General features: G+C 34.8%; 1 protein-coding gene across 1 annotated transcript; it reads left to right on the top strand.

Annotated features, from left to right (window-relative positions):
• Window positions 1–9,306: 9,306 nt before the first annotated feature.
• LOC132747748 (uncharacterized) lies at window positions 9,307–14,284 on the top strand (the record flags this gene model as incomplete). The annotated part of the gene is made up of 2 exons (XM_060737242.1): window positions 9,307–13,990; window positions 14,145–14,284. Coding segments are annotated over exons 1-2 (4,824 nt in total), but the record flags the coding sequence as incomplete, so codon positions are not given.
• Window positions 14,285–20,591: the final 6,307 nt, after the last annotated feature.

Raw genomic sequence — 20,591 nt, 5'->3', positions numbered from 1 at the left:
ATTAAGAATTGTAGTCTTATCACAGTTGGGATAGCGTTCATCCGAACATAGCCCCCAAAACCTCGAAAACGAACATCAATCACAACCATAAGCTGAATATTGTCTCTCGGTATTTATAAGACAAGTTGAAGTGTCTTCTGAACAAGTTGCTGAATGGAAATGGTCCAAATGTGGGGATATATAAACTTACCAACACACAAGACAGGTCAATAATTGATAAACACTTAAAAGAATATGCCGCTGTGTCATTTTCAACAAAACGTCATTAGCATGCGTTTTCCATAAAACTGTTTTAACGCCTTTCTGACTCAAAATTTAGACATTTGTTGTACGATTTAAATTTTGAATATTCTTAAAGTTAAAGTTTAGATTTAAAGCAAAAAAAAAGGTTTTAGCAAATCTTTAAAAAGAAAAATAAATGAAAAGTCAATCAATTATTTCCTCTTTTGATATTAATAGATCTTTCCTGCCACACTTTTTGTTTTTTGTCCAAGTATGAATCCTTTTAATGCAAAATGACATGGTTAAGAAAATATAAACAAAATTCTATCATTTGTAGGTCAAAGTCATTTAAAGGTCAATATCATACCTAAATTATTCAACATAAGCCAAGGTCAATTTGAATTTGATATACATAAAGATCCTATCCTGTAGAACATTGTATCTTATTATCTTATTGTGAAATCAATCCATTCATTAATAACAAAGTTATATATAGTCAGTAACAACAAATCAAAAAAGAAACACACACACAAAAACACAATAAAAAAATAATAATAATAAAATTGACCTTTAAGGCCAAGGTCATTTATAAGTGAAGGTCAATGTCTGTCTTCTATTCTAGAAGATTGTTGTGTCCAAGTTTGAAGGCAATCCATTCAAAAATAACAAAGTTATAGCCACTTTTAGCAAAAATAAAGAAAACTTCAGATATTTGACCTTGAAGGTCAAGATTATTTATTCTGGAAGGTCAAGTTTAGTCTGGTCTACTTGAAGGTGTTGTCGCAAGGGTTGTTGAAGCCAAGTATGAAACAATATACTAAGAACTTTAAATGGTGTGATCAATGTTAAAGTTAAGGGGACGACAACAATCTCTAAACTCCATAAGCTACCTATTTACATCCTATTGGCAATTTTCTACTTACAAATACAAGTATGTACGGAATAAAAACGGAAGTCCGTAAGGATGGACAGACAAGTGTCCGGACGGACAAAGGATGGACCTATATTCCATTTTGGTTAGGGAATAAATAAATAACGATTCAGGATCAAACATAAATAAACGCCACCAGTTTAAAGTTTACTTGTGTATAATATTTTTATCACCAAACTATCTTCAGAAAAAAGCGACAATTTAAACCGGATTTTGCTATCTATATACGCCTTTTAAATGGTGGGCAGTCTTATCATGACGTATATTTTTGGTCCTCCCACTTATCGACTTTTTATCCTATTGTACACAGGTGCTAGTGGCATTGATTTGACCTAAAATGTGTTTGACCTTGTTATTTATGCAATAAAATATCAATTTATTACATGTTTTGCAGTAGATTACTGAATTATAACGGTTAATTATATTCTGATAATTTCACAGCAATGATTACCAAATATAATTTCACAGTAGCCGAACTATATTTGGCGTAAAAATAAAATATTTATCATTAAGGAATGTTTTTTCAGCGGAAATGTAGTCAATCATAATAAAAAATGTACGTGATAACTGTAGTTCGTAAATATTTACGAACGTTGTGCTGAAAAACATCTAAAATCTAAAAATAATCATGGAATTATATTTTGCTTCAACATTGTGACGTCATTATTTGATGACGTCATGAAGATAAGAGCATGACGTTACGCGGCAAAAATCAGTAAAATGGTGTAAAAATCGTTAAAAAATCATGAAATAAACAGAAAATTTGTTTGTTTTACATGTGAGATCAAATAATATTTCACTCGTGAACCCCAGCTATTATATTTTCACTCGTGGCTACGCCACTCGTGGAAAATATTGCATCTGGTGTTCACTCGGTGAAATATTTTTCGATCTTACACTGAAACAAACAAATATCCTCTACAGTACAGTATATATTAAAAAAAAATAAAAAAAAAATTTTTTTTCACTGTTATATTATTATAGACTATATATAACAGTGAATGAAAAAAAAAAATTTAATTTTTTTTTTTAATATATTGATATTTTATTGTATAAATAACAAGGTCAAACACATTTTAGGTCAAATCAATGCCACTAGCACCTGTGCTATTGTACAATATATTAATCTGCGATAGATTTGAGACATTTATGTCTATGAAATAATTTCACTGAGAGTTATAGCGCAATGGACTAAATACGTGTTGTAAGATCGAGACCTTGTATGTCTGTGTTTTTTTCTAATTTATATTTTCAACATTATTGAAGTTATGGTTGTTTTTATGCTGTTCGTTTTGTTTTCATAGTTTTGTACTTATTTTTAGTAAAGTCTATTCTCTTTTAGAATAACATTGTCAAAGAATTAATATGTGAAATTCATTCGAATTAAAATCAGTTTGATATCATTTCAATTGCGTAAAACACAATACAAATCGAGACACTTAGTGTTCCTATATCCTAATTAAGTTGCTTCGTATCCGTGTGAACTATATTGCAACCCCTCGGCCATTTCTATTAAAATATGTTGCAAAAATAAAGAAAGAGTGGTCTAAAAAGATAGCAACATTAGGGATCGAATCATAGACCTCTCATTTATAAGGTAATCAATTAACCGACTGTGCTATTGCGGTGGTAAGGACGATCTACTCTTTCAAATCATTAGTGTTATGAACTCAATATAAATTCTCGTAAATCAAACGGTGAGGACCGAGGTGGAGCGAATGCTATAATGTATTCATATAAAATGACAGGTCAATCAAAGCAGGTCAACGAATGGAAATAAAACTGACTTACATCGCTCCATTATCTTATTATAAAAAGGGTTGCAAAAGTTTTGATTGAGCTTAAGAAACAAAATATATATTCTAATGATTTTTTGAAGAACTGAAATATTTTTACCGACTTAAACCGCTTTAAAACGATTAAATCTAACAAAAGTGATGCCGATAAAGTTAAAATGACAGTTAAATGGTCCGGCGGTCGCTAAGTCTCAGGCAAATGAATAGCCTATGCAAATATAAAAATGATAAATTCAGGTAGTTTTTCAGAAAGTCTTAAGCTAATTGATGTGCAAGGCTATACATAAAAGAAAATATCCCACCTGCTTGAAATCCATGCATGATCCAAGCTTCGGCGATATACAGTTTTTTGGCCGGCTCCGGCGCACTATTTTTCTCCTTTTCCTGTCTGCATACAATTTAACAAATTGTTGGTATCCGATAGTAGATATTTATTTTAAATTTAAACCAAACAATTATTATATAAATTCGTCCTGCTCACTTTATTTCTCCAGTCTGTACTCAGTGTTAAACCGACGGACAAATACACTGCCCTCCAAAAGCTCCTTCACACACAAGATATTTAAAACAAAGTTTTATATTATTTTTTATAACATTTATGTATACATTATACCCATATTTCAAGATATGAATCAACAAACAATACCTGAAATAACAAAAATACACAACTCAACAAAAACAGAACATAACACTTGTTTGCTAGATATCATTTCATGGAAATTTTGGAGAGCAGTGTGTCTTTTAATCCTGTCATCCGAAACATGAAGTAAAAATTACATCGGCCAATAATTACAAAAGCGTTCGAGGTGTTTCGTGAAATTCGTGACCAGGTATTTCCTAAACAGAAAGATCAATGTACGAGGCCGATATCCAACTTACACACCGTAAAACTATATTGGCTTGAGCAATCATTTGATGTAATGCACAAATATTATTATTAACACAGCGCATATACAGGTAAGCTTTTATCAATGTTCTGCTTACATATTTTGCATTTAACTTTGCTTTTCCCTTTAAAATAATAATAAAAAAAGCTAAATGTGCAATATGCCAATGAAAAGGTGAATAGGACTGTAATGGAAGATATGTTTAAGAATGCATAATATTAAAATAATGTTGATATTATTTCGCACCAGACATCGCGGAATCTAGGACATTTGCCCCCGGACAGTTGTCCCCCTCGGACGTTTGCCTCTTTTATTTTGCTGTTGCGACTTGTCACTTGTCAGAGGTCATCTCGTGTATAGATTTTTTGTTTGTCAATGGAAATATCATAGTTCATTTTTTATGATGCTAGTTTGATTTTTACAAATTTGCGCGAGATTTTTGGTGTATTTAAAGCAGCACGCCTCAAGATTCATGTAAATTTTTATAAAAATTTGGAAATGTATTTCAAAGTCAAATATTGTAAGGTGAACAAATTAAGTAATTTTCATATTGCAATCGGCACTTACAATCCAAGAAAATAATACCCAAAAAGTCGTCAACATATGCAAAAATAGCCCTTACTGCGTTAGCTACTCAGTAGAAACATGGTAATAAAATACTGCAAAATCATTCGTAAACCGCACATTACATGAAAAATATAACTTGGACCTTGAATGTTTTTAACTTTCTTAAAATTTTATTACTTTTTTCTCAATATTGATTTTCTTGAAATATTTTGGCTCATCTGGAGGCGTGCAGCTTTAAGGCGATGAATTTTGGTAGCAAACAATTCAACAATTAAATATTTTAACTTTTTTAAAACAGGGAGGGGGGTGTCCGACACTTTTAACAAAGATATGAGGGGGGGGGGGCAAATGACAGCCACTGCAAAGAGGGGGACCCTTCTGAGGTGGCAACTCTCCGAAGGGTAATGTCCGAATATCCTTCAGACCACGAAAGACTTACATAATGTATATTGTTGGCAAGTGTGAGATACATGATCCGAAATTTTATTTTATATAGCTGATTATATAGTGTTCTAGAATGAAATATGTTTGTTCATCATAACATTTTTAATACTAAATCACTAATAACTTTATTGACATTTCTTTTTCAAGAATTTTTTAATGATATCCGAATAATACATTTCTATCGTTTCTATCGATATTTGAAATAATAATAGAAGATGTGCCCATTGTAGACCAATCCACATTAAGTACTTGTACATGCATGTCACTATAAGCAAGGTTTGGATTCTATCAATACAAATTTCATTTAACGTTGTTGTGCTTTGAAAGTTTTCAGGGGAAATAAGTTTTGATTTTGCTCCGGTTTAATGGAAAAACAGGATAAAGCTTAACTCAAAGAAAGAGGGCGGGGGTTAACGGGGATTGAACAATCTGATTGATCCCGCGGGTGGGAATGCTACCAGAGACTTTTCTATTAACTGTGGGTAGCTGCGGTTTCTAATGCAAAGAGTGTATGAAATGGTGAAAAGTTGTGAAATGGACATATTTTTGGTATATTTTTTTCGATATGAAATTTTGGTACAATTTTATGTACTGTGAATTTTCTAGAACGTTAAAATTGTTATGGATTAGGTGATTTAAAATCGTAATAAGCATGCTTTGATTATTGCTATAGTTTCATAATAATGAACTTGAAGCGTCCATTTTTTTATATTATGAACTTAATGACCGAAGAACCAGTTAGATACGCGATTCAATAAATGCTAAATGTGTCCTAACTTTGATATGCTATCCATTATTTTTATTCAAAGATTTAATATAGGGATGCTGGAATAATTGCTAAGTGCATTCAATAAACATTATCTTGTTTAAAAAAATGTATCCCGAATTTGTAAGACAGGAACATTATGACAATCATTTACATTTTAATTCATTTTTTTATTGCGTTTAATGTTTTCTTTGTCTTCGCATAGGCAGGTCTATTTTGTTCACGTGTTTTTCATGACCGGGTCTGCCTAACTAGAACAGACCTGTGCACGTGCAAAAGATAGACCTCATAACGGACTTTCTTTTGTTTAAACAGGTCTATCCGAAAAATAAAGACCTGTCACAAACAATTGAGGAGGTGTGTAAGTATAGGATATCGACCGAGTACGAGGTCTTTCTGTTTAGGAAAGACCTCGTCACGAATTTCATGTGACACCGAGAGCGCGTAGCGCTCGAGGTGTTTCATGAAATTCGTGACCAGGTCTTTCCTAAACAGAAAGATCGATGTACGAGGCCGATATCCAACTTACACACCGTTAAACTATTGGCTTGAGCTGCATTTGATGTAATGCACAAAGATTACTTTTAACACAGCGCATATACAAGTAAGCTTTTATTAACGTTCTGTTTAAATATATTATTTACATTTGACTCTGCTGTTCCCTTTCAAATAATAATCAAAAAAGCTAAGTGTGTAATTTGTCAATAATAAAGTCAATGGGTCTGTAATGGAAGGTATGTAAAAGAATGAATAATTATGTTAATAGTATTTCGTGTCAGACATTGTGGTTTCCTAGACATTTGCTGCCGGACAGTAACTGTTGCCCCCTCGGACGTTTGCTTCCTGTTTTTTTTTCTATGGCGACTTGTCATATGTCAGTATGTCAGAGGGCATCTCTTGTATAAATTTTAAGTGTGTAATTTAGGATACTACGAAAGACTTGCATATGAATATTGTTGGCAAGTCTGAGATACATGATCCGATATTATATTTTATATAGCAGATTATAAATTGTTATCGAATAAAACATGATCGTTCAGCATATAAATTTTTACACTAAATCACCTATAACTTTATTAACATTTCTTTTTATCAAGAATTTTTTTAAAAATACAGTTTTACCGTTTCTATCGGTATTTGAAATTATAATGGCAGATGTGCCCATTGTAGACCAATCCACTTAAAGTACTTGTATATGCATGATACTATATAGCATGTTTTGGAGTATATTTATACAAAATTCTTTTAACGTTGTTGTGAAGCATTCTTTGAGACTAAGTCCTTGCTTCGACGGTTTTCAGGACATATCTGTTTTGATTTCGCCGGTTGAATAGAACGGCAATGCTACCAACTCAAATAGAAGGGGGGGTGGGGGGAGATTAACGGGGATTTAACAATCTGAGTGATCCCGCGGTTGGGACTTCGATATTAACAGTGGGTGGCTGCGGTTTCCAATGCAAAAGATATTCAAATGGACGTTATTTTAATCACAAATTCGTTTGAAACGGACATATTCTCGTTATATTTTTTCGATATGAATTTTCGGTACAATTTTTATGTACTATGGATTTTCTAGAACGTTTAAGATGTTATGGATTAGGTGATTAGTATGCTGTGAAAACTATATAGTTTTATAGATTAAATGAATGTGAAGCGTCTTTTTTTGTTACATTGTGAACTTAATGACAGAAGATCCGCTTACATTAATATTACTTTGAAAAACTTTGATACCCTGTCCATAATTTTATTCAAATATTTGATATAGGGATGTTGGAATAATTGCTAAGTGCACTCATTAAACATCCAGATTTTGTAAGTCTTAGACAGGAATGCTATGACAATCATATACATTTTATTTTCATTTTTATTTTCTATTTCATATCATGTTGTCTTTGCATGCATACAGGCAGGTCTATTTTTTCACGTGTTTTTCATGACCGGGTCTGTCTGACTAGAGCAGACCTGTGCACGTGCAAAAGATAGACCTAATAACGCACTTTCTTTTGTTTAACAGTTCTATCCGAAAAATATAGACCTGTCACAAACAATAGAGGAGGTGTGTAAATATAATTAACCTGAGAAGGGACAAGACATTGATTCTTTCCTAGAATTGACTGATACATCCTGTAATAAGTAATGCTACATATCAACTATCTAAGCTCTGGTGTCGTAGTTTCCTGTGGCCCATTGAAACCATTTATCTAAACAAGCTCGAATCTGCTCCCATGGAAACAATACCTTGGCCCGAACAGGGTTTGAATCATTAATAAAATACACATGAAATATTATCATCGAATCATGTATTCATGTATACATATTGTACTCATGAATTTGAATTATCTTAATAAAACTGCCAAATACTAGCTTAGAAGCACTTCGAAGCTTTGAAAGAATCACTTTTTATACTATATACTTACAGATTCAAATTCAATTTTTATTGTAATTTACAATTAACTTCAGATCAACGGCATTAAGACTGTGTCTGACTGTATGTTACAATACCATAGTCTTTTCCTGTCACACAGTGTTGCCCAATGTACAATAACCAATAATAAACAATAATAAATACTTTTTGTTCCAGACTCCGAATGTTGGTGCTGGTTTTAATTATCAGAGACCGGTTTAAAATGTTTAGATAATTGTTTTGATTTCAATAAATCATGCCAACTGTCCAGCGCAGTGTTATTTTAGTGCGCTCTGGTCCCTGCCAAGACTAAGCGTTCCATAGTAATTAATGATCCCCATATTTAGAAAATGAAATTTTACTTTTATTTTCTTAGAGGGCGCTTCCTGCATTTTGGTTGGTCAAAACTGTCCCTAGAAATAATAATTATATGCAAATGCAAGATTTGCCGCCTTTCCAAGGCGCAGTTGAAAATAAGATTTCGGAATGTGAAGTACAAATCTTGTGAATTTTTATTTATTAAGTTTCGGGCACAGATACCATTGTTCAGTAAGTTTATTTTTGTTTTATTTGCCTTCGTTCGGGAAAATTATTGTTTACATAATTTTTGTTCTAAAATAATTACATTTATAATTGTTAAGGTAAATACATTAACAATTTTATGTTAAGATAGATAAAAATGTATCCTAGTTAAAGTTTTGATGTAAAAGTAAATAATCTGTAATTCTCTCAATTAATAAATTTGTTAACATTACTAGCAGCAGGATTCCCACAGTATTTGTTAAGGATGAATTATATATGTGAATTGTTTATTTGTAAGTATGTATGCATTCTTTGTATGTTGTTTTAATTGTTATTAATGGAAGTATACCTGTTTAACTTTCAGATAACCGCTGTATACGCTATATACGCTATATACGTTAGATACACTATATACTCCTTAGACTATGTGTTGTTTCTGGAATAAAAGTGGAAAATATAGCGCGTGAATTGCATCTTTTTGTTGCCCAAACTTAGTGAAGCTGCCCATTACGACTGTGTCGTAGTGTCTTTGTAATTTGGTGAACAGTTGAAGTGAACACCCGTATTAACGTGTTCTCTCTCAGCCACCCACGTAATCTACACTGTGTTCTTACAGTTATTGAACAGTATAGTTCCTACAGTTATTGAACACCGTGTTATCCTACAGTTATTGAACATAATCTATTAACGAAAAGGTGAAAGTTAATTGGATTAAACAGTATTTATTTGGATTATATTTGTAAACATATATTCCGTATCATCAAAAGATGGCAAGTGACGTAACCAGTAACGAAGCTGAAGTCAATATGAAGAAGCATGTGTCAAGCTTCCAACGAGTATCAAAGGCAATTAAAATTAAGATGGCGGCAGGCGAGTCCGACTTCCAGCAGTTGCAGAAAGACCTATGTAACTGCTGGGAGGAAATTGTTAGTGTACGTGAGAGTCATGCGACGTCAATAAATGACAAACGGTACGAGGAAATGCACAAGCAGTACCGGGATATAATATCTCAAATCAGTGATTTGAATCAAGAATACACGAGTTGTGCAAATTCCGTTGTAACGTGTAGCTCTACAGCCTCACGCAAGCGGAGGGCAGAACTGCGCCTCCGCCAGCTGAAAGAAAAGCAAGAAACAGAGCGCAGAAGCGAAGAGGCTCGCCGGGAGCTCGAACTGCAGTCGGCCCGGCACGAGCTAGAACTTGCTGAGATTGAAGAAGAAGATTCCGATGACAGAGGAGTGCTATCCTTACCCGACGAGCCAGCAACCGATGTTCGAGTTGAAAATTACGTGAAGGACTTACCTGACAATGCAATTAGTGAAAATCTTTGTGATAATATACCATCAAGACAAATTTATTCTCAAAACGTTTATGGTTTACCTAAACCGGAGTTGATTAAATTTAGTGGGAATCCTGCTGATTATTGTAAATTCATCAGCAATTTCGAAACCAATATCGAGGCAAGGGTAAGTGACAATAGATTAAAATTAAATTATTTAATTCAATTGTGTCAGTGTGAAGCAAAATATTGTATCGAAGATTGTGTAATTTTGTCTCCGGACGAAGGCTATTTAAGGGCTAAAGAAATCCTTAAATCTAGGTACGGTAAACCACATTTAGTGGCCCGGTCCCATGTAGATAGTTTAGTAAATGGCAGTGCCATAAAAAGTAATGACGTAAAGGGACTAATGAACCTGTCACTCCATATGGAGAAATGTCATATGACCTTGACACAGCTAGGTTTTATGTCCGATGTGAATAATACGGAAAACCTACGCAAAATAGTTAGGAGACTTCCACTTCACATTCGGTCCCAGTGGGTCGAACGTGCAAGTAGCCTGATGGAGCAGGGGCTCGAACCAAGTTTTAACCATCTTCTAACCTTTGTGAGGGAACGGTCAAGTGTAGCCAATACAATGTATGGTTATGACCTTGCGAATGAGTCAAAACAAACAGCGAATTCGCAAAGAAATTCCCACATAAACCCTCCTCAGTGTAATAAAGTAGTTACACTGTCCACTGGCTCTGATAAGAGAAATTCAGGTAAATCTCCCTTAGAGAAATCCGCTAGGGGACGATTATCATGTATTTATTGTAAAAAGGCCCATAAATTAAGGGCATGCGCAGAGTTTCGCTCCATTGATATTGATTCAAAGCTGAAGGTTATCAGAGAGCATGAAATGTGTGAAAACTGTTTGTATTTCAAACATGTTGCCGAAAATTGTAGGCAAAATAGTTTTTGTGAGGTTTCAGGTTGTACCGGGAAACATAATACAATGTTTCACCGAGATTCTAGTAAAATCAACAAATTTACAAACGTTGAGGATAAATATGTTGCGGCTTCCGAATCGAGGTGTAAACAAAACAAGGTAAGTTTATGCATAGTTCCTGTCGTCGTCGGAACGAAAACTATGCAAGTAGAAACGTACGCTCTCCTTGATGAAGGGAGCGATGTAACGCTTTGTAGCGATAGCCTTGTAAAAAGGCTTGGGGTTGAAAGTAAACCTTGTAAGTTCACGTTAACTACAGTGAACAAGTCTGGTCAAAATATAAATGGCAAAGAAGTTAAACTACAGGTAAGTGCATTAAATGGGGGTCAGGTCATTGACCTTCAAAAGGTATGGTCTGTAAAAACCCTGCCTATATCCTTGCAGTCGTTGCCAGACCAGTCTGTGACAGGTAAGTGGAAACACCTTAATGGTATCAATTTACCGAAAATTGATGTAAACAAAGTTGAGTTGCTTGTGGGAAGCGACACCCCAGACGCATTCTGGGTAGAAGAGCAGCGAAGGGGGAATAAAGGTGAGCCCTATGCAATTAGGTCAATATTAGGCTGGAGTATTATAGGACCCATATGTAATGGATCGTCAAATGATCAAGGTAGTATCAATTTTCAGTTCGCTTCTAGTACACAGTTGCAAATCGATAAGTTATGGGCAACCGACTTCCCAGATGTCAAGAGCAGTGGCACAGGGATGTCACAGGAAGACCGTCGTGCACTTTCAGTAATGAAAGGTACAGTAGTAAAGGAAAACGGTCATTACAAATTGGGACTCCCGTGGAGAAACTCAGACGTAAGTCTTCCAAATAACGTGAAGATGGCTACGGTAAGACTATCTCATTTGAAGCGAAAACTTCAAAGAGATAATAAGTTATTTGATATGTATAAAGAAACGGTGAATGGGTATATTGATAAGGGTTATGCTTCCTTATTAGATACCAGAACGGGATTCGAACCCGGACGTATTTGGTATCTACCTCATCATCCAGTTGTGAACCCAAAGAAGCCGGGTAAGGTAAGAGTTGTCTTTGACTGTGCTGCTAAGTATCGAGGCACATCATTGAATGACAATCTGTTACAAGGTCCCGACCTAACTAACAGTATTACTGGCGTACTTATGCGATTCCGGCAGGCCCCAGTAGCATTGGTTGCGGACATAGAAGCCATGTTCCACCAGGTAAGAGTATGTGAGCATGATAGGGATTCTTTAAGATTCCTTTGGTGGCCTCAAGGTAACTTGAACGAGGAACCAAAGGAGTATCGTATGAACGTCCACTTGTTTGGTGCAACTTCGTCACCAAGTTGTGCGGCTTTCTGTTTAAAGCGCACGGCAAATGAAAATACTGATAAATTCAGTCAAGAAGCGGTAAGTACGGTTGAACGTAATTTCTACGTTTATGACCTTCTTAAGTCAGTATTAGACTCAAGTTCGGGAATTAGACTTGCCGCAGAAATGAAAGAACTTCTTTCTTTAGGGGGCTTCAGACTGACAAAGTGGCTCTCTAATTGTGAACATGTCATGAATTCGATCCCGGAAGCGGATCGAGCTCAGTCAAAGGAAAAAATAGACCTTGACAACGAATCGTCATGTGAGCGAACACTTGGGTTACAGTGGCATGTTAAGTATGATCATTTTGTGTTTGATGTAAATCTCCGTGACAAAGGTACGACAAGACGTAATATCTTGTCGGTTGCCAGTTCATTGTATGATCCGCTTGGGCTTGTTGCACCAGTGACATTAACACCAAAATTGATTCTACAACGTGCTTGTAGAACAAACCTAGGCTGGGACGAACAAATTCCAGATGCGGATGCTGAAAAATGGTTGCAGTGGCTAGCCAGCCTACCAGCACTATCGAAGGTAAGTATAGATAGATGTACATGTATAATACCAGGTGAGCTCGACAGGTCGACCTTGAAAGCTGAACTACATATGTTTAGTGATTCATCTGAGTATGCCTATGGATCGAGCGTGTACTTAAAAGTGTATGACGCGAAGGGGCACAGTAAGTGCAGTCTAGTTATAGGTAAGTCTAGGTTAGCACCTATAAAGGCTATTTCGATACCAAGACTCGAACTTGCAGCAGCTGTAGTTGCTGTAAAACTGTATCAGATTGTCATAGAGGAGCTTGATGTCAAAATTACTGAAAGGTACTTTTGGACGGACTCTATGATTGTGTTAGGTTACATAAGAAATGAAACGAAAAGGTTTAAGACTTTCGTTGCAAATAGACTATCAATAATTCATGAGGTGACGTCACCACATGACTGGAGGTATGTACCCTCAAAGAGTAACCCTGCTGACATTGCGTCAAGGGGTGTTAATCCGCAAGAAACTGAAAAGCTTGACATATGGTTGAATGGCCCCGAATTCCTTAAAAGGAATGAATCAGGGTGGCCAGCGCAGGTAAGTAATGCAACCGTAAATGAGGATGACATAGAGCTCAAACCTCAGGCTAGTGTACTTAACACTCATGATAAGTATAATTTGAGTATGAATACGTTACTTAGTAAGTTCTCCGACTGGCATAAACTTCAAAATGCAGTCGCTTGGCTACTACGTTTTAAGTGTTTCTTAATTGAGAAATACTTACCCCAAAGACGACGTCTTTACAGTAAGGTAAGTAGTAAACCCCTTAGTGTGGGGGAAATTAAAATGGCACAAACAGCTATCTTCAAATTAGTTCAAACGGAGGCGTTTGAAAATGAAATAAGTGAATTAAAGGCTCAGAGGCCAGTTCCGAGTTCGAGCCCTCTGAAAAGGCTATGTCCTATATTGAAGGATAATGTAATGCGAGTCGGCGGACGACTAGCAATGTCCGACCTACACGTAGATGCTAAGCATCAAATTATCTTGCCGAGTAGTCATCACGTGACAAGAATCCTGATACAAAATTGTCATGAACAGAATGCGCACATGGGTCCAGTACACATTCTGGCCATGTTGCGACAAAAGTATTGGATAATCCATGGTCTGCAAACAGTTAAGTCTGTTATCGGTAGGTGCATAACGTGCAAACGACAGTTACAACGACCGGAATTGCAACAGATGTGCGATCTTCCAGAAGAAAGACTCACACCCGATAAGGCACCGTTTACGTATGTCGGTGTCGATTATTTTGGCCCGATGACTGTGAAGTCTGGAAGACGACATCTGAAAAGATACGGCTGTATATTTACGTGCTTGACCACCAGAGCAGTGCACATTGAAATTGCTCATAGCTTAGATACGGACTCTTTCATCTGTGCACTGCAAAGGTTTGTAAGTCGAAGAGGCCGTCCCGAACAATATTCAGTGACAATGGGCAAAATTTGTATCAGGAGATAGAGTTTGGGAACGGTTAGTACGGTCCACAAAAAGGGCTATAAAATCAGTCATTGGAGAACAACTTCTCAACGATGAGGCTCTGTTAACTTTAGTTACAGAGATAGAAAAGATTCTCAATGATAGACCGATTACCCAGGTAAGTAGTGATCAAAGGGATCCAGAACCCTTATCCCCAAATAAACCTTTGATTATGAGACCAAATGCTTCGTTCCCACCAGGTTTATTTGATAAGCGAGATGTTTATTGTAAACGCTGGTGGCGACAGGTACAGTATCTAGCGAATGTTTTCTGGAAAAGGTGGGTTCGAGAATATCTGCCGACCTTACAGGTAAGACAAAAATGGCATAACATTCAAAGGAATGTGTCCGTAAATGACCTCGTTCTCGTCTGCGACGAGCAATTATCTCGGGGCAAATGGCCATTAGGTCTCGTTCTGGAAGTAAACAAAGGTAGAGACGGACTTGTAAGGTCATGTAAGGTCAAGGTAAATGGGTCCGTGAAAGTACGGCCGATTACGATGTTATGTGTATTGGAACAGGAAATCGTTCATGCTAACTGATAACAATAGTCAGCAATGAATTAACGTTTAATGAGCGACTTTGTTTGCCTCGCTATTAAGACGTTACGATATTTAAAAAAGTGTATATATGTGTAACATAATCTAGATTAGTGAAAAATTCTAGAACTTGTGAATGTTTTGATTATTACAAAACGAGTATTAAATTCTTCGTCTTCCCTTAATATATAAGAATGAACTTATGTAAAAAAGTTCATTGAGGGCCGGTGTTCCAGACTCCGAATGTTGGTGCTGGTTTTAATTATCAGAGACCGGTTTAAAATGTTTAGATAATTGTTTTGATTTCAATAAATCATGCCAACTGTCCAGCGCAGTGTTATTTTAGTGCGCTCTGGTCCCTGCCAAGACTAAGCGTTCCATAGTAATTAATGATCCCCATATTTAGAAAATGAAATTTTACTTTTATTTTCTTAGAGGGCGCTTCCTGCATTTTGGTTGGTCAAAACTGTCCCTAGAAATAATAATTATATGCAAATGCAAGATTTGCCGCCTTTCCAAGGCGCAGTTGAAAATAAGATTTCGGAATGTGAAGTACAAATCTTGTGAATTTTTATTTATTAAGTTTCGGGCACAGATACCATTGTTCAGTAAGTTTATTTTTGTTTTATTTGCCTTCGTTCGGGAAAATTATTGTTTACATAATTTTTGTTCTAAAATAATTACATTTATAATTGTTAAGGTAAATACATTAACAATTTTATGTTAAGATAGATAAAACTGTATCCTAGTTAAAGTTTTGATGTAAAAGTAAATAATCTGTAATTCTATCAATTAATAAATTTGTTAACATTACTAGCAGCAGGATTCCCACAGTATTTGTTAAGGATGAATTATATATGTGAATTGTTTATTTGTAAGTATGTATGCATTCTTTGTATGTTGTTTTAATTGTTATTAATGGAAGTATACCTGTTTAACTTTCAGATAACCGCTGTATACGCTATATACGCTATATACGTTAGATACACTATATACTCCTTAGACTATGTGTTGTTTCTGGAATAAAAGTGGAAAATATAGCGCGTGAATTGCATCTTTTTGTTGCCCAAACTTAGTGAAGCTGCCCATTACGACTGTGTCGTAGTGTCTTTGTAATTTGGTGAACAGTTGAAGTGAACACCCGTATTAACGTGTTCTCTCTCAGCCACCCACGTAATCTACACTGTGTTCTTACAGTTATTGAACAGTATAGTTCCTACAGTTATTGAACACCGTGTTATCCTACACTTTTTTAATTACATGTAACAGTTTTCCCATGAAGAAATCATTAATATTAGCTTTTTTGTGGAATCTTGGTCTTTTCGAACCTTTTCAAGCTTGACATGTCTCCTGCCATCTCAGAATGACTTCTAATACAGACGTGGTGTGGATTTTGTCAGTTTCTAAAGTTTTTATTGCACAAAGACACATTGTTGAAAATATCAGGATTCTTTGTTGCCACATGAAGCTATCGGAGTAAAATATACAGTCTTTAACATGACAAAATTTTGAATGTTTATAAAGACAATTTAATTTCTTTATGGAAATTTCTCCTACACTTACCTGATTATAGATAGGTACAACAAGAGACCTATATATTACAAAGCATGCAAAGCGCCTGTTTGAATGCAATATTGCTATTTCTTTAATCTTTTTATTTTTTTCTAGTGATTCAGTTATTCAATCACATGCAAAGTAATAAAACTTTGATTCAAACGAATTGACAATTCATAGACGATGACTCAAATGATTCTTGTCAGATATAGAATTGCACATTTTCCCCCGGGGAATAGAACCTGGGCCCTCTTATCTATAATTCGTATCCTTAAAATGTGTCAAGGTATGTCCCTGACTCGTGACATAAAGTCCTAATGTGCGTAAGTTTGACTACCTGACTTGTCTGTTTGAACTAACGTATCAAAGTCTAACTACTACTTAGACTCTTATAAAATTTGAGAACGGTGTAGATATGGTGTAGTTATACGCACTTATAAAATTACCTTTTGGACTCGATGCACTTACGCCCTACCAATCTTTCTTCGATATTGAAGATAACTTAAATTCTAGGGTAAAGAAATATAGTCAGCAGGTGTGCGATGACGTTCTGCTTCGAATGACGTAAAAAAATAAAAAAGGGCTTACGTACCACTTACGCCCTTATAGCACTAGACCGTCGATGTGACTCAACCTTGAGTCAACTATACTACCGTCTATACTACTAAGTTGTACAAACCCTAAAGTATCGGGTTTGTGTACTTATTGTTTTAAGATAACAGCAATTACTAAAATAACTTAAAGAAATGTTTACTTACATAGCAATATGACTTTAACATTTTGATAATTAAAATACTTAATTTACATTACAGAAATCAAATTTTGTAATATTTGTTAAACTGAATAAGTACAATATAAAGTTACATATTTAACAAATCAGTAACTAAAGTAAGTTTACAAAATTTCATATTCTATAAATATAAAATAAAGTTTAACATACATGTAGAGAAGCACATCTAAAGACAGTATAAGTCAAGCTATCCTTTATAAATAGACAGTTCAAGAAATATGAATGAATATGGCCAGTGTGTCGTGTATGAATTGGTGTTGGAATCTAGTATCTATTTTATCGGGAAAATTTTCTATCCAGTGTTGAATTGCCTGTAATGATCTGGGCTTACAGGCAAATTCAACACTGGATAGAAAATTTTCCCGATAAAATAGATACTAGATTCCAACACCAATTTATATTGAAATCACTGCAACGTATCCTAAAGAATAACGTATTTTATTTTGACGGCAAATATTATATCCAGAATAAAGGTACAGCTATGGGTACTAAAGTCGCCCCAACTTATGCTACTTTGTACTTGGATATCTAGAGAAAACACTTTACGAAAGAATATCAACAAAACACGGAAAAGAATTTTCAAACTACATTAAAATGAACTGGAAAAGATTTTTGGATGATTGTTTTTTAATATTCGGGAAAAATATCAACACAGATGATTTATTAATGGAAATAAACAATTTACACCCCTGTATTCAATTTACGATGAATAAAAGTGAAACAAGCATGCCATTTTAGGTTGTATTAGTTATGAAATCTGGAACACCTATGACAACAGATATCTACAGTAAACCGACGGACACATACAACTACCTCAACTTTAAATCGTGTCATCCGAAACATACAAAGTTAAACATTCCTTTCAACCTTGCGTCAAGAATCATAACTATAGTAAGAGGAGAAACACTTAACTTTACATTATATTAACACTTAACTTTACATAAAATTTAGAAAATTGCGGTAGTTTATGTAGATTAACGTAAGATACACGGGTTTGTTTTTTTTTTCAATCAATGTGTATAAATTTAGTATTTAAAAATCAATGCATATAAACAATTTTGTTTTTCTAGTTTCAGATTCTGATGTATGATATGCAAGGAATGCTTGTTTAAAAAAATTTAGATGTTTTGGGGGACGAGAAGACGTCCATGCTGGTCTTGAGCCACAGGATCTTCCCACCTCCCCTCCTAAAAATAAGTAAAAGGAGTTAGGGTTGGGTGGCCCTACTCGCAGCATCCCGATTTAAGAGTTCATGAATATATTATATGATTGTATTTTTGTATGTGTATACTTTATTGTAATTTAAAACTTTGAATATAAGAGAGATTATAATTTAAATTTAAGAGGCATTTTTCTTGTCAATTTTTCTCGTATTCGTTTTTGTACAACAATTTAAGTAACACGGTCATTTTACCAAATTACTAATTATTCTTAATCATGTGTCGAAAACATGTGTCTAACAGTCAAGTTTACTTTGTGAATAAGATTTTTTCATTTAAAGATGTTATGTTATTTGTTGTATGGGTCTTTTTTCGTTGAATGATACCAAATCAGTTTAAGTTTAACCTGTCGTTTGTTAATCTTTTGTGTATAATGTCATAGTGGTTTTGATATGAATAAGATATGTTTCTTTCTTAAATTCTATGTATATACTCGTCAAATAAACGGCTGGAATAATCGCTCTTAGCCAATTGCATATAAATTGTTTACTTGTTTTGTTGTAGTGTAGTGTATGTAAGTTGAAGGGCTTAATGTAAATGATTTATGCTCGGTTGAAAGAATTGAATTATAGCATAATGTAACACATTGACATTAAAAACTTTTTGTATTCAAGAAGCATGTTCTGTTTATCTTTACGAGTATCTATTTTATCAATGACACCAAACTTGGTCCGTAAGCAGCTTATATCAAAAGGCTAGCTTGGATAACTACTCAGGTGACTATGTTTAAGGTCAATGTCATTTGATAACTAAATATAGAATTTCAGTTTTTGCTAAATAAGTAATGGATACAGTACGAGTTTTTCTTCGAAAGTGTCTTCTTACAGACGTAAGAAGACAGTTTGCTGGGATAAACAATGTTAAAATTGTCCGAGGCGAAGCCGAGGATAAATTGTTGTTTGTCCTAGCGAACTGTCTTCTTTACGTCTGTAAGAAGACACTTTCGAAGAAAATACGAGTAACTGTATCCGACTTATACGACGTTTCAGTGTAAAGAACAGATAAATTAATGAACCCATTTAATTTAAATAAATATAACTGAAACTACATGTATGTTTACGTTGAAAATATAAAACTATATAAAATATTTGCATGGCCTTTAAGCTTAGGGCAGTGAAAGGTGTAGGTAAAGTTGAGTTTTCGTGCACTTATTTCAATCGGACATAATTCACTTTTATTCACGATAAACAATGTTAAAATGGCTGACTTCATCAGAGAGATCATTGATGTCATTCAACGTTGAAACCGTCTCTGAACATTTTTTACGTCAATGTTAAATAGATAAATGGATAACGCTTTGGACCCCAAATTTGGTAAGTTTCTTCATTTACAAGCTTAGCTTTACACAATGTTCAGCTGGATATGGCCGATGATTTTTGTGAGTTGGGATGGGAATGTCATGTTAATGTCGTTGTTGTTTTTTATAATGTTAGACAATATACCAAAAAAAAATATGAAAGAGTTTTAGCATCATCCAACGAACTATTGTTAGTTTCGTCAATGCTAAAATCAACAGTAACTTTGTTCCTGGAATTGGCCATCCAATTGATTTTATTCATTGCTACAACTTTCAATCAGTTCTATGGTGTCCTATTTTAGGCAGTTAAAATATCCCTGTTACTATTTAAGATTGACTAAATCTCTTGTTTACGCTCAACTATTCGAAAAGAAGAAGAGCTATTGTAAATATGAATTTTGACAGAACTATGGTCTTTTGAACTTAAAAAATTATACATTATTCAGGCTCTTGGTTTACTATCAAGCACTCAAAACAGCTCTTGTTAATAGATAAGTAGCGAGATTCGAAGAACTTTCACTTTAGACACTGGTACCGTCAAAAGATTAAAGTTCAGGCAAAAAAGGCGAAAATTAAGGTTAATTATCGCCAAGATTTTTACATTTTGATTCACACGAGGATTAAAGTATGAGAAAGTATATATAAGCATGAGACAAATTCAACGTTGAAAGGCGCGAAAAGTTTCTTGCGAGAATGTAAATCTATAGAAGTACAGAAAAGGCGGGGCAAGACTTATAACATACCAAGAAGAGTCTTTTTACTGGCCCAAGCAGGACACCATACATTTCAGCTGCATTTAACCCACTAGGAAAGTAACGGTTATTTAAAAGTGTCTTCTTACAGATGTAAGTAGACACTTTTTGAATAGCTGTGCTGGGGGTATTGTCGTATAACTTGAGTTAATCGTGACCTATTGACACCAAATTTGGTCTGTGGGTAGCTTATATCAGACGCAACTTGGGATTGCTACCCAGATGTCTGTGATCAAGGTCAATGTCAATGTTGCTAATTAGAAAAATCAGTCTC

This window comes from Ruditapes philippinarum, unplaced genomic scaffold (assembly GCF_026571515.1).
Source record: "Ruditapes philippinarum isolate M1 unplaced genomic scaffold, ASM2657151v2 ctg14471_1_1_1_1, whole genome shotgun sequence".
NCBI lineage: Eukaryota > Metazoa > Mollusca > Bivalvia > Venerida > Veneridae > Ruditapes > Ruditapes philippinarum.
The sequence above is the reverse complement of the archived record's forward strand: the minus strand, read 5'-3'. Positions and strand labels throughout refer to the sequence as shown.